This window comes from Poromitra crassiceps, assembly GCF_964638095.1.
Source record: "Poromitra crassiceps genome assembly, chromosome: 6".
Taxonomy (NCBI): Eukaryota; Metazoa; Chordata; class Actinopteri; order Beryciformes; family Melamphaidae; genus Poromitra; species Poromitra crassiceps.
This window is the reverse complement of record NC_139627.1, coordinates 41,588,886-41,602,437: the sequence shown is the minus strand read 5'-3', so window position 1 is coordinate 41,602,437 and position 13,552 is coordinate 41,588,886. Positions and strand designations below refer to the sequence as shown.

Genomic DNA, 13,552 nt, shown 5'->3' with positions numbered 1-13,552 from the left:
TACTGTCTTAACGTTACTAAACCTAGCAATGGGAGAAATAAGGGATGCAAACGGCAGACAGTTTTTGTAGGCCAAAGTCCTGACTTTTCAATTATTTTAATATTTTCTTGCTGTCGCAGCGGAGTCAAGCCAAAGGTCTGATGCAGCCAGGGCCTGACATGGTGCAGCTGAAGAGTGCAGAGATCATTGGCCTGTTCCAGAACATCCACTCCCTCATCCCCTATCAAAAGACTGTCAGCTCAGGGAAGGTCAGGCCCCAGCACAGCCTCATCTCACAGATGGACAGACAGAGGCTGCCAATGAAAAAGCAACATGCTGCCAAGAAGACCCCCTGAAGGCTTTGTGTGGGTGGTCATTTAATTCAACAGATTACACCCTTGAATGACAGTTTCTCATTTTGTAACTGTATAAAATGACTCCTACTTGTCGAGTTTGAATTCAACGGCATATGGTTTGTGGATTAAAGAAAACGTTAATAGATATCAACCACTTTTTTAATCAACCATGTTCATAAATAGTTTACCTACCGGTATATACATCATTTTATATAGGACACACCAAAGGAAATGTGGCACTTGACAGTGTCATAGTGCCCTTGTTACTCTGTGGGAACCATTGGCAAACATACCTACATATCTCAGGCTCATATACAGTGCAAAAGCGCTCATGTCAAAGGTCCACTAAAATTAGTAGTTTTAAGCATCCTAGGTACAAAAGAAAAGGTATAAAACATAAGACTTAATTGTCTTTTCTTTTTTTACATATTTGCAACCAGTCAAGTCAGTTGACGAAAACATTCACAAGGAGGACATAATGGAAGAATCTATAGGAAAACATTTGACAAGTAAAGGACACATTTGGAATTGACTGCCATCAAAGGGGGAAACCTGTTGAACCTGAGAGCCCTGTAGCACACAGGCCATCATAGAAATCTACTGGATGTTACAAAGAAAAGGCTAAAATAGAGGAATTACATATTGTGCAGGATTTCTTTCTTTGTATCCTTCTAAATCCATTAAGTGAATGTGAATGCTAGCCCCTTGTTGCCTATTAGCTACCTGGCTGATGAACATCCATTAGTGCCTCTGTTAGCGTGTTAGCTCAAGTGTCTTTGTCTGAACACTCCAACATGAATCACCCTGCTCACCCTCCACCCTCGCTTAGTATGCAAACTCTTTTGACTCCAAATATTATGATGTTCAGAGAAAATGCAGTTGTAATCTAAAAATAACCCCTTGTCCAAGTGAATCTCTCCTACATGAAAGCAAGCCCAGCTTCAATTTAAGCCACACAAATTGATCAAACTCAGTACTAAAACAAGTGACCTCCACTTCCCTGTTTGTTATGGACTACGAGGATGCATAACTGAACCCTCAGCGCCCTCGGAGCTCTCCTGAGCCTCCGTTGGGGGAATCTTTGGCCTTGTGTAGGATCTCGCTGCCGTCTGTGCTCCAGGTCCGCCTCGCGGGGCCTGGGAGTCCCTCTGGTCACCTCTTCAACTCTGCTTACGACTCCCGGCCGAGGCCGGAGTCACAGAGCCACTCTGCTACCCAGAGGCTGCTCACCGCCACTGCTGCACCACCAGACCTGGACATTACTTATTCACAGACAGCAGGAGGTTAATCTGAAAGAGAAGCGGGAAAACTGGGAGTGAGTGCTCACCATGAGTTCGAGTGTATTTATAAACCTACTAGAAATTGCTGCGGGCTCGCATAGTGCAGCTCGGCTGCTGCGTGGCGCACAATTGCTCAACTTCGCATCGCTGATGACATCACAATTGCTCGAGTGACCATCACCGATCACATCATGAGTGCTCGAGGGACGCCACTCAGCGCACGGCCTCACCTGCCTTTCTATAAGATGATTTTGGTTAATAATGATGTCACTGATGATGTCACAATGCCTATGACATCAACAGTGATGTCATAAGATGATTTTGGTGATGTACAATGCCTATGACATCACCAGTGATGTCACTCACTGATGACATCATCCAATGTGGGACAAAAATTGAAACAAACAGAGCCCACTTACTCCCTTTTATATTATTATGATGATGACAGATGCCTTTTGGGTGTGCTCTGCCACTACGGCTCACCTGCTCCATAGATGGACATGCGATGATTTGAAGGTCTTCCCCGCTGTATTCCTCTTGAAGCAAGGCGTGCAGTCTCTGGAATACCTGTTGGATGTTATTCTGTGGAAAAGGCATTCTGTTATCGAGTGCTGGAAGGACATGAGTACCACCTTTCCATCTGGCCTAAGTCTCTTGTTTCCATGTCAACCGCAATATTTGTTTCTCCTCATTCAGCTTCATTTAACCTGGTACTTGATGAACAGTAGCCGGAGAGCATAAATATTTCTCTATTAGAGATCATTCAGCTGAAAATGTATAGTTAAATATTCTTGCCTTGGAGGTATGTATGAAAAGATTGATTGAAATTTAACAAAGAGATCGACCCATACAATCAATACTCGACCCTTGTGTTTGTGCCACCCACCCGAACAGGCTTGAAAAGGATGAACTCGGTGTCTCTGTTAGCCAAGTACAAGGACATGCTCTGTAAAGTGCTTGGCAGCTTGCTCTTCATCACCCGGTAGGTAGCCATCACGATATCGTTGATCTTTGCTAAAAGGAGAATAGAGGCACAGGGGGGGGGGGGAAACAGTGACATGCCCTCTAGCAGGCGCTATAGTCTATGATGAATTATGATGCCATTGGCATTTCCTGAGACAAATCTTACCTGGCTGTGCCCAAGGTTGCTGGGAGAGATTGTACGTGGGACCACCTTGGATAGCCATAGTTTTAAGAGCTGCCACCTGGGTGTGGACAGAGAGCCACAGCAACACATGACAGATTGAACCATGTGCTAGTGTTATTGTGTCATCCATGCAATCAAGCACTAGAACTATCTTTCGGGATGAGCGTTTCCAGGCCTGAATCCAAGGGTTTTGTGTCTACCATCAGACAACAGTGCTACCAATTTAGCCAATCTGAAAATATGCTCTGGATATCAATACAATTCCATATTCATACAATTACAACTAGATGAAGAGCACGCGCACACAAATAAGTAGCTAGCCATTTCCTAGTTGAAAAATGAACATTTTATCTTGTTTTGTCAGTAAAACACTGACCTTATGTGACCAGTGCATAAGAAAACTAAGGTATTAAAAAGGTGAAGGGAGAAAATATAAACAAAATTAAGGTAGAAGAATATGCAGTGGGCGCCTGAGGCGAAGTCTGCATTCGATCTAACAGTTACCTTGGTGAGAAACTCCTCAAGGTTCCCCACAAAGATCTGAGTCTGCTGCTGGATGAACTGCTCACAGCTGAACTTCAGGTGTCGGTCCACTTCCTTCTTAGAGTCAATGTAGTGCTCCTTTATTTCCGGTGTTCCCTGGGGGCCGTGGGGAAGAAAGGGTTCAGTACCATCGCGTGGCGTTTCCCTAGGCAGGGTGCTATCAAAGTATATCAAGTGTATGATGTGTTGGGGGGTGGGGGAAAGAAGAAGCACTCTACCTCTAACAGGAATTCAAGTATGGCGTTGTGACTGTTAAGTCGGAAGAATTTGGGAACAGCCCTGGGGTTCAGGATTTTGAAGGCGGCGTCTTAACACAAAGCACAGAGATTAGATCTTGGCTCTAGAGCGCCCTCTAGTGCTCCAAATTAAATATGACCTTGACTGAGATGAGGGCTGAGGAGGAGGAGGAGCGGCTCTGCCCTGTGAGCCGTCGGTTGATGTACATTATGGTGTTGGATTACACTGTCATTTCCACATTAATTGTTGCCATTGGTGCATGTGATGGGCACAAGTTACTTAATGAGCATGAAGAATGTAATGAGTGGCTTTATGGAGCCGAACACCACCGTTCCCCTCCGCCTTTAATTAGCTCACCTCGAGTTTTCTTCAGGTCCAGCGAGATTTCTTTGATGGCAAAATCGGTATGGAAGGGGGCAATCTGTTCGCGCATTATCAGCAGGTGCTTGATCAGGAAGAGCTGCCCGTCTATTTGTGTCTAGAGAAGATATGAGACCATACTGTTACATCCACTGCAGGCGGTCGCCACTAAAGGGCATCTGCTGACTAACTGAGCAACAGAGACCATTAAAAAAGGAATCACATGCTTTGAGATAAGGGAAATATCTAATTAATAACTGTTAACCACAGCTGGAAAGGGGCATAATACTGTGAGGAAATAGGCGGCTGAACACATTTATTGCACAGCCAGTGACTAAAGTATTGGAAGAAGACATCATCAACATGGGGCGGAAACATGTCCTCCGGGATTGATGTGGCGGCATTAACTCATTGAATGCCATGGACGTCCTTCGACGTCCAATTAAATAGTGACGTAGAATGCCACGGACGTCCTTCGACGTCCAATGCGTTTTTTGACGGTGGGACGTCGATCAAAGCCTTCCGCAGCTCCTGTACAACTATAGTAGCTATTGGAGGTGTATAACCTATTTTACGGACTCATTAGGTGGCGACAGTGCTTGCTCGGTGCAGTCCAGATTAGAGACAGGTCCGAGAAACAGCCTAAAAGCCGTGGATCAAAGACAACCCGATGCATGCTCCCAGAGCCATTTGCTCTGTCGCGGGAGCTGACATTGGCTCCGAACAGGAGTCAATCCGCGCTCACAACTGAGCCCCTCTGTCCCTGTCTGTCTGTCTGTCTGTCTGTATAGTTTCTCCAACCGATTAGCAGCCAGGAAAGCAGCCCCTGACGCCAAACCATTCAGCAATCCGGGTTGGCTCTTCCCTGCTGTAGCGCTGAGAGCCGACAGCAGCACACAAACGCAGCACTCCAAATGGTTGCGTGAGGCTGTGTGCAGTGTGGGGAGGAGTTTACGGGGGGAGGGGGGGAGGGGGGTGGTGCACGCAGGGCACATAGGCAGGGCATCACACAACAACTACGTCACTACATCAGAAAATATTATCTTCAGACTCAGTGAATGTGCTTGAAATGCTGCATTTCACAAAAGGCGGATTATCTCAGCTAATAATTTGAAAAGCCTGAAAACGCTGAAAACAACCTATCTTCTCCGGCTCATAACTAAAGAACGGAAAATGGTATCAATAAACTTTTTTTTGCTGATGATACAATAGAGCCAGCTCGTTCTTGTGCGTGTTCGGTGTTTACATAGTAATATCACACAATATTCTGTGGGCCTCGAGAAATCACTGAAAACGCTCTGAAAACTCTGGCACTGGGAGCATCCGTTCTCAAAAAGTGGCTGGCACTGAATGAGTTAATTTGAAGTGTTAGGTTGGAACGGGCCAGTTCACACGGATATTGACGGCAACTTTGAAGGTGAGAGAAGCCAATACATAAAGGATGCTCTGCTGGACACTCTGTAGAGCGTGATGTACAGTTTTAAATGACATCCCAGCTGCTGTCGTTAAGTAAGGAAACTCCAGCCTGAAGGAATCTGAACAACATGGAACACATTTGCTCAAACAGGGAACTACACTGAAAGAAAGGGCACTTTTCCCAGTTATGCTTTTCCAATATAGACACAATCTTAAAAGTTCTGTAATACAAAGCGGTGCTTTACTCTTTAAAACATCTGTGCCAACCTTGTTTTTAAGGATGATATCAGAAGCTTTAAGCAGGGACTGGATACAGGCAGATAAGGCTTCTTGAGATAAGCCCTGGAACACTGCTCTCTGGAAAGGCACCAAGTCACAGTCAGCAACACAGAGGGAAAGGAGATGCAGTGGTGGGATAAAGATGCCATATCTTTGGATAAGATGTCATAAAATACATATAGATGTGTGCATAATGGGAAGCGAAGACTCACATCTATGCATCTGTAGAGCTTGGACAGACAAACCAGCGTTCGTCTGACAGTAGGGTACCACATGCCGTGCAGATCAGCAGGAGAGATGGAAGTCTGTAGGCGTGATGCCTCTGCACTCCCTGTATTCGTGGTGCAAAGGGGGAAGAGCTGTCAAGCGAATGACAATCACACCAAAAGTTGCGAGAGAGAGAGAGAGAGAGAGAGTTCCGCAATCTGGAAACACCGACCGGCATTACTGTTCCTCCTGGAATCAGGATCCTCAAGCTGCACATCAGAGAACATGGACTCCTGTGACATCAGCTTCATCTGCTCCTCCTTCAAGCTCTGAGCGATCCTCTATTGACAAGAGAGAGGGGGGGGGAGTATAAGGGAGGGTGAGAGTTTTGAGAGAGACAGAAAATGTTAGACATCGGAAAGTCCCCCTTTTCATGTTTTGATGTGACTACAGGTTTATACAAGTTACATTTTCCATTTTTAACACATTTGTCATGGCAAATTACTATAAATCCAATTTCACCAACAAAATAACCTTGAAGAATAAGAAAGAAAAAACGGTAACAATCAGAGTTATGTGCCTGCTGCCCTACCAAGGAGATGTCTCACATCCATAGGCTGAGAAAAAGCAACACACAGGGGCCGTTTTGAGTAGGTCAGGATGCGGGGGGGGGGGGGGGGTGAAAAAAAAATATAGCTCCAAATATTCCCAAATGTGTGTGGCTGTGTGTGTGTGTGTGTGTGTGTGTATGTATGTATGTATGTATATATATATATATATGTAACAGAGTTGAATCAGCGTGGATTCCTCGTGAGTCACATGTCGGTCTCCCAAGCCGAGGGTCGGCAGTTCGAATCCACCCCTGGGCAAGCCCTTAACATGGGTTGCTGCACGTACCACCTACACAACGCCGTTACATATATATATATACAATCATAATATGTCCTCAATAAGATGAATAATAATGAAGTAATACAATTTATTACACGTGATGGATATTCTGATGACATTAAAGCATAAAGCTATGTCCCTTTCAGCACAGGACTTGCCTCCATCATCTCTAGCTTCTCTGGGTAGGCCAGGTCGCCTGGAGCTGGGTTGTAGCCGGTGATGTCTGTCTGGATGTAGATGTGTGTCCTGTAGACCAGCCTCTCCTGGACATCCTCCAGCATCTGCTTTACCACCGCATCGAAGGCCCCCAACTGAGCAGCTGCACGCACGCACACACACACACACCCATGCAGACGCCCCCAAAAACACACACACACGCACGCACAAACACCCACGCAAAAATGCACACAATCGCACAAACACCCACCCACACATGCCCAAACAAACACACCCACACAAACAAACACTTACTACACAGACATCACACAGCTTTGCCTTATAAAAAAGCATGATAGCTACATGTATATGACGCTTTCCCATTTCTTTACACAGTTCTTTGCATTTTTATGCTCACGGGTTAAAAAAGGCTTGAATAAGGAGAAAAAGAACAGCAGACACACCATTGTTATGAACGTGGTCTTCCAGCATCTCGTTCTTGAGGATGCCGCAGAGCTCCGACAGGGTTTCCAGGTGGATAACGTGGATGATTAGCGGCCGGAGGACGTCGTACAACGACAAACACAACGTCTCCAGCAACTCGCTGTTAAGGAATAAAAACACTTTTTAAAGTTCAAAACCATGACACTGGCTACTCAATGATCATGTTACCACTGAGGCAGGTTCAACTCACTCAAGTTTTGTTGAAGGTTTAGAGAAGAACTCATTGTAGAGCTGGTGTTCATCCTGGCAGACATGAACCATGAAGGCACAGCCTCTGCGGACCTACAGGAACACACATGATCAACACCAGCAGCAGGTAAACCCATCGTTAAAGCCTTTAACCTTTAATTATAGCGCTCCCATGAGGCCAATCGGTGTAATTTCTAACAAGCTTCATGTCAATTGGAGTTGCAGTGTAGGAGGTAGGGCCTTTCAAAGTTACAAATGTTGACCTTTAATTATAGTGCCCCATCAGGCTAATGTCATCTTTTTAAAGGCCAGCACACAGTGCTGCCAAAACACATCAAGCCTCCAACTCTCATCCAAATTGGAGCAGTGGGGTGGATCACGCATGGCCTTTTGCCACATGTCATCTCATCTCTCTCACCACCTCTCCTTTCATCTACTGTCCTATCTAATAAAGGGGGAAATGAACCCCCCCCCCAAAAAAAAAAAACAACAACAACAAACACAAACTAGAACGACCGCAACGTGGACTTATGCCTCCGCCATTAGTTCATTCTTGAGTCCAAATCGCCATTTGAGGCAAATTGGAAGAAAATCCATCAAGGCGCTCCTGAGATGTTGCGTTACAGAGCTTGGAAATTGGGTGTGTCACAGTGACCTTGAACTTTGACCACCGTAATCAGTTCATCAGTTCAAGTGGACATTTGAGGCAAATTTGAAGAAATTCAATCAAGACATTCCTGAGATATCGCGTTAACAAGCTTTAAAATGGCATTCGAGAGGTCACAGTGACCTTGACCTTTGACCACCAAAATGGAATCAGTTCATCCTTGCATCCAAGTCGATGTTTGAGCCAAATCAGAAGAAATTCTATCAAGCTCTTCTTGAGATATTGCGTTAACGAACTTGAAAATGGCGTTGGAGAGGTCACAGTGACCTTGACCTTTGACCACCAAAATCTAATCAGATCATCCTTGAGCCTAAGTGGATGTTTAAGGCAAATTTGATTAAATTCCGTCAAGGCGTTCCTCAGATATCGCGTTAACAAGCTTGAAAATGGCATTCGAGAGGTCACAGTGACCTTGCCCTTTGACCACCAAAATCGAATCAGTTCATCCTTGAGTCCAAGTGGAAGTTTAAGGCAAATTTGATGAAATTCCGTCAAGGCGTTCCTCAGTTATCGCGTTAACGAACATCATACGGACGGACATACGGATGGACAACCCGGATCCATAATGCCTCCGGCCTGGCTATCGCCGGCGGCGGAGGCATAAAAACACCAGTGGTGTCTGAGATATCACATTTGAGTAAGAAATGTTGACCAATAAGTATAGAGGGTATGCACGTGACGTCACAGAGGCAGAAGTCACTGCGGGGTCACGCCCACTGAGTGGCAGCAACGTTCAGCTTGAATGCAGTAATCAGCCTACATACAGTAAATGGCACCTGCTGCTCCAAACAACAGAGGTCCCGATTGAGGGGGCGTGTTCCAGTGGGAAAGTGACGTCAGTGCATATAGTGCCCCCATTAGAACAATTGTGTAATTTTTAAAATGCTGCAGGAACACAGTGCAAGCATAACCTTATACCTGTGGTTCTAAAAACAACATATAAAGGCTCTGCAGACCAAAAGCACCTTAAGTTAAGAGTTTCCTTAGAGTCAGAGTTAAGGTGTCCATGAAATAAAATCGGCTTCACAAAACACCCTTAAATCTTGTGCTTACGTTTTCCTTAAAATGTTTAACCTATAATATCTAATAAGATAAGATTTAAGGGCGTTTTGTGCAACCGATTTTATCTTATGGACACCTTAACTCGGACTCTACGGAAAATCTTAACTTAAGGTGCTTTGTGCAACTGGCCCCTGCAGCTCTACTTGTCAAAAGGGGAGCTCCACTTGGAAGCAGCCGTGCCTCACCAGCGCACAGTGGTCTTTGCTGTTTTGGTTGTTCAGCTCAGTAATGGTGGATGTGATGCTGGGGCTGAGGAGCTGCTCTCTCTGGTCCAGGTAGCACTGGTGGATCTCCTCTAGGAGCTGATGGTATCTGCTCACATCAGCACATGGAGGGATGAGCTCATTTCGCGTGAGGTACAGTACAGTGCAAAAGGTCTTATGCTGTTTTATCATGCAGAGATCCCAATACTTACTCTGGAATCTTCTCAGCCCGTTGCTCTATCTGTTCAATCAGAGACTGAAAGAAAAAGTACAGTTAATGTCAATCTTGTGCTAATCCACCATTGTGATATTATATAAAACATAATGTATGCAAAACAATGCTCTGTATGAATTTAGAGGATGACAATAAAACAATATTATACTCACTCTGACTTTTGGTGCAGCTGCTCTAAACTTGACATAGTACAGTGTAAAGGCATTGTCTGCATTGGCCAAGGCCAAGGGATCCTGGAAAAAGACAAGGGGTGTTTCAACATACTGGACCAGACATATGATTGTGTATATATTAACTGTGTTATGTAAATAGTGATTCCTTCCTAATATAATTTTCCCTTACCCTTTTTGTTAACTGGCTTGTGAGATTCTGCATAGTGTTCACAATGTGGCTCTTCATGAAGTGCATAGCTTTGGAAAGAGACTGTCTAAACTTGGCCAGATAAACTGGGTAGTCCTTGAAATTGGGCTGCAATCGACAGGGATAAACAAGTGTGAGAGAGCTTACATCGTGATCACATGCATTCCAATGCAGACCACATTACCCCCATTCTGTAATGACTACAAGTCAACAGTATACTGTGAGGGTTAGGGATGTCTTGATTTCATCACTGAAAGCATCAAAGTTATTAGTCTTCGGGCACTCGCAGAATATGTTAAAATGATTAAATCAAATGTATAAGGAGCATTTCTAAACCATGTTAGAAAATGTTGACAAAAATGTGATATTGTAAGTCGCTTTGGATAAAAGCGTCTGCTAAACGACGTAATGTAATGTAAATAATACACAATGGTAATGTATTCACTAAAGTAAAGATGAGATCTGCACATATAGAATAAAAATGTTGGCGAGAGACTGCAAGCTACTTACATGGGAAGAAACATACTCAATACAGTCATCCAACTTTGACAGCATTGGTATAAAGCCTTCACTATTTACAGACAAGTTGGGCGAGTTCAATTTCTGCAAAGAAACGGAGAAAGCAAGCCATGAAATTGTTTTGCATTATTTTAAGTTTCGGGTCAGTTTCCAACAGAAAAATATATAATGTCCCTTAGTTTCCAACAGAAAAATATATAATGTCCCTTTCTTTCTTCTCTCTCTCTCTACATATATACACTGTATATTATATATTTACCATTTACCATTATATATTGCATTTATTTTACCACTGGCAAGATATGAATGTGTATTTATGAGACATGTGTGGTTGAGGTGAGACAACTGATGTCTGATTTTCTTCAAAATAATGTTTGCGTTCTGGGACATAATCGCTCATTACATTCTCCTTTCTCTTTTTATTAATAATAATTCTGTTCATATCTTCTTTTCAATTTCATTCCTTGGCCATTTCCCCTCAGAAACAATAAAGTGATAGAACATTTTAAATATAGACATTTAGTTATTGAATGTTCTAAGATACAGACACACAACAGCAAGAGCAATAGGTGAAAAAAAGAAACATAATCCAGCATACCGTGTTAATGTTTTCGAGCTCATTAAAATACGACAGTTTCTGCTGTATGCTCTCTGCCAGGTCAACCAGCTCTGCCTGCAAAAAAAAACAGAAAAGAAGCTATGTTTGTTGGAATAATGTACGGCAATTTCATTTCATTTAAAGAATAATACCCCTTAAAGGTGCTGTAAGTGATGTTTGTGTGTGTTAAAATAAGTGTTAAATGGCTCAATATTCTGACAGCAATCACTGAAATAGTGTTTGGTCAGTGGATAGTGGGCAGTCACCCCCTCCCACTATCCAATCAGAGAAATGTTTACTTTTTGAGAAACGAAAGGTTGGATCACGATGCTTTTAAAAGGACTACATAAGGTATATGTATTGTTTCACCCCGAATCCAACGCCGCCATCCATGAGTCTCTACGAGTTACAGTTGCGGTGATACATCCGCCCTGCATGCAGGGCTACAGGAGAGAGATAGAGGACAGCGGGGGGTTGGGAGTTCCAACTTACTGACCAAACACTATTTCAGTAATTGCTGTCAGAATATAGAGCCATTTAACACTTATTTTAACAAAAAAATCAGTTACAGTACAGCACCTTTAATTTACAAAATCATCAACTTTTTACTAGTCTAGAATAGTCCAATCTATGTTTGTGAACGTGAGCATCTTTCTGACAGAGAGAAAAAAAGGGCAGAGAACTAAGAATCAAACCTACAGTGTAAACAAGATGTCAAATCATGCTACTAAGAGAATGAATGGAATACAAGACTGATTTTGTTGACCCACAGAATGCTTGTCTACCATTTTATATTCAAGCAAGCTGTTAGATAGTAGTGTTCACAACTAGAAAATGTGTTTACCCTGATCTCCAGTAAATATTTCCCAATTCATTCTCTATGAAACCGTTCCAGTGCTGTGTCTTATTTGACATAGGCTATCATCTTCATTTTGTGGTCTCTGGCATTTGGAGAGATGTTGCTCACATTCACAAATATTGATTGGTCTGTCCCGGACCATAAGAATGTCTTACCTGCTCCTTTAGGAGCTGTTCACAGGCTTCATGCAGGGTGCCTGTCTTATTGGACACAAACAGGTACTGCTTCTGAAGGGAGTCCAAGTGCTCAAGAGCTGCATTCACATCTGTCAGAATAGCATTACATTGCTCCTGGTAGCAATTTAGATGGTCTCTGGTTTTCCTAATGGAGAAGCACACATACAGTATGATCTATTAGTATTAGCAGTTATAGACAACACAATAAACCACATATTAACTTTTAAAGAAACCTGCCTGCCCTTCTCAAAACAAGCATCCAACCAATACACATGCCATTCATTCATACCAGCATGTCACCAGACTTGTCAAAAATAAAAGCACCTGTATTTTGCGCTCTCATCCTGGTCCATGGTTGTTTCTAACTTTGCAAACCAGGAAAAAAACTGCAAAACAGATCGACAACAATCAGTTAGCACACTGCGCATCTGATCGTTTGCAGTATGTAGCTAGCTACACGCACTGTGCTAAGGAAAGTCACCTGTTGTGCGGTTTCTATCCTGTCGCTCTCCATGTCAAGCATCTGGAAACCCTTGAGCAGGACGTCCTCTGTTGAAGCGGGGACTGTTGTTGTGAATGGGGACTGCAAGGACCGCGACGACAGGCTGCACAGGTCCTCAATGGGCAACTGAAAAACAAAGCGGGGCTCTCTGTTTCTTTCTGCATTATTTGACTAGCCTTCATTTAATTCTGTCAGACTGGCTTGACGTGGCGGAGTCCAGACCAGAGCAAGTCTCTCCACCAAACTAGCATAGCTACAGCTAGCATTCCGTGATCTGACTTCACGTTAGTATCCTACTGTAAACACAGCCGGCGAGTAATAACACATAACGTCAGCCAGAACCTGTCAGTAACATTGCCGTTTGTACTGTAGTAAACTGGTATTAGAAAAGTAGCCAGCTCGTTAGCTATAGCTAACGTTAGCTGTCTTCGGTGTCACCTCTCACCTCTGGAGGGACGGGGAGAGTTTCAGCGGCGGTTTGGATCTCCAGAACAGAGTCCATCTGCCTGTCTGTGAGCGGGGCCGTGGCGTCGGTGCGGCGGTCCCATAACGAAAGTTTCTCACGCGTTTCTTTCTCTGTTAGCTCCAGATGAGACTGGTCTGTAGACGCCATCATCAGTTTGCTTTGGACAGCAGCCCACCAACGTCACCAGCAACACACACAACACGCCACACTTCCTGTTCCGGGAAAGGGGCGGGGCTAGGGTCAATTATTCATCCCATTCCTTTTGTTGTGTGCGTTGTGTGCTGTTGAGAAAACTAAACTAACACATTTATGCTTTTATGCTTCATACATACAGCAGTTAATCAACTTTAGAATAAAAGTA

At 43.8% G+C, this 13,552-nt stretch overlaps 1 protein-coding gene across 1 annotated transcript; it reads right to left on the bottom strand.

Annotated features, from left to right (window-relative positions):
* Positions 1-476: 476 nt before the first annotated feature.
* cog3 (component of oligomeric golgi complex 3) lies at positions 477-13,341 on the bottom strand (the record flags this gene model as incomplete). Its single annotated transcript, XM_083638434.1, has 23 exons — positions 477-1,624; positions 2,099-2,197; positions 2,502-2,629; positions 2,745-2,820; positions 3,267-3,401; positions 3,524-3,612; positions 3,900-4,020; positions 5,586-5,675; positions 5,810-5,928; positions 6,037-6,145; positions 6,854-7,014; positions 7,316-7,455; positions 7,546-7,637; positions 9,459-9,585; positions 9,689-9,732; positions 9,864-9,944; positions 10,054-10,179; positions 10,582-10,674; positions 11,189-11,263; positions 12,203-12,368; positions 12,548-12,609; positions 12,705-12,851; positions 13,171-13,341. The coding sequence occupies 23 exons, from the start codon at positions 13,339-13,341 to the stop codon at positions 1,595-1,597; spliced, it is 2,481 nt and encodes an 826-aa protein (XP_083494560.1). The 3' UTR covers positions 477-1,594.
* Between the last annotated feature and the right edge of the window lie 211 nt (positions 13,342-13,552).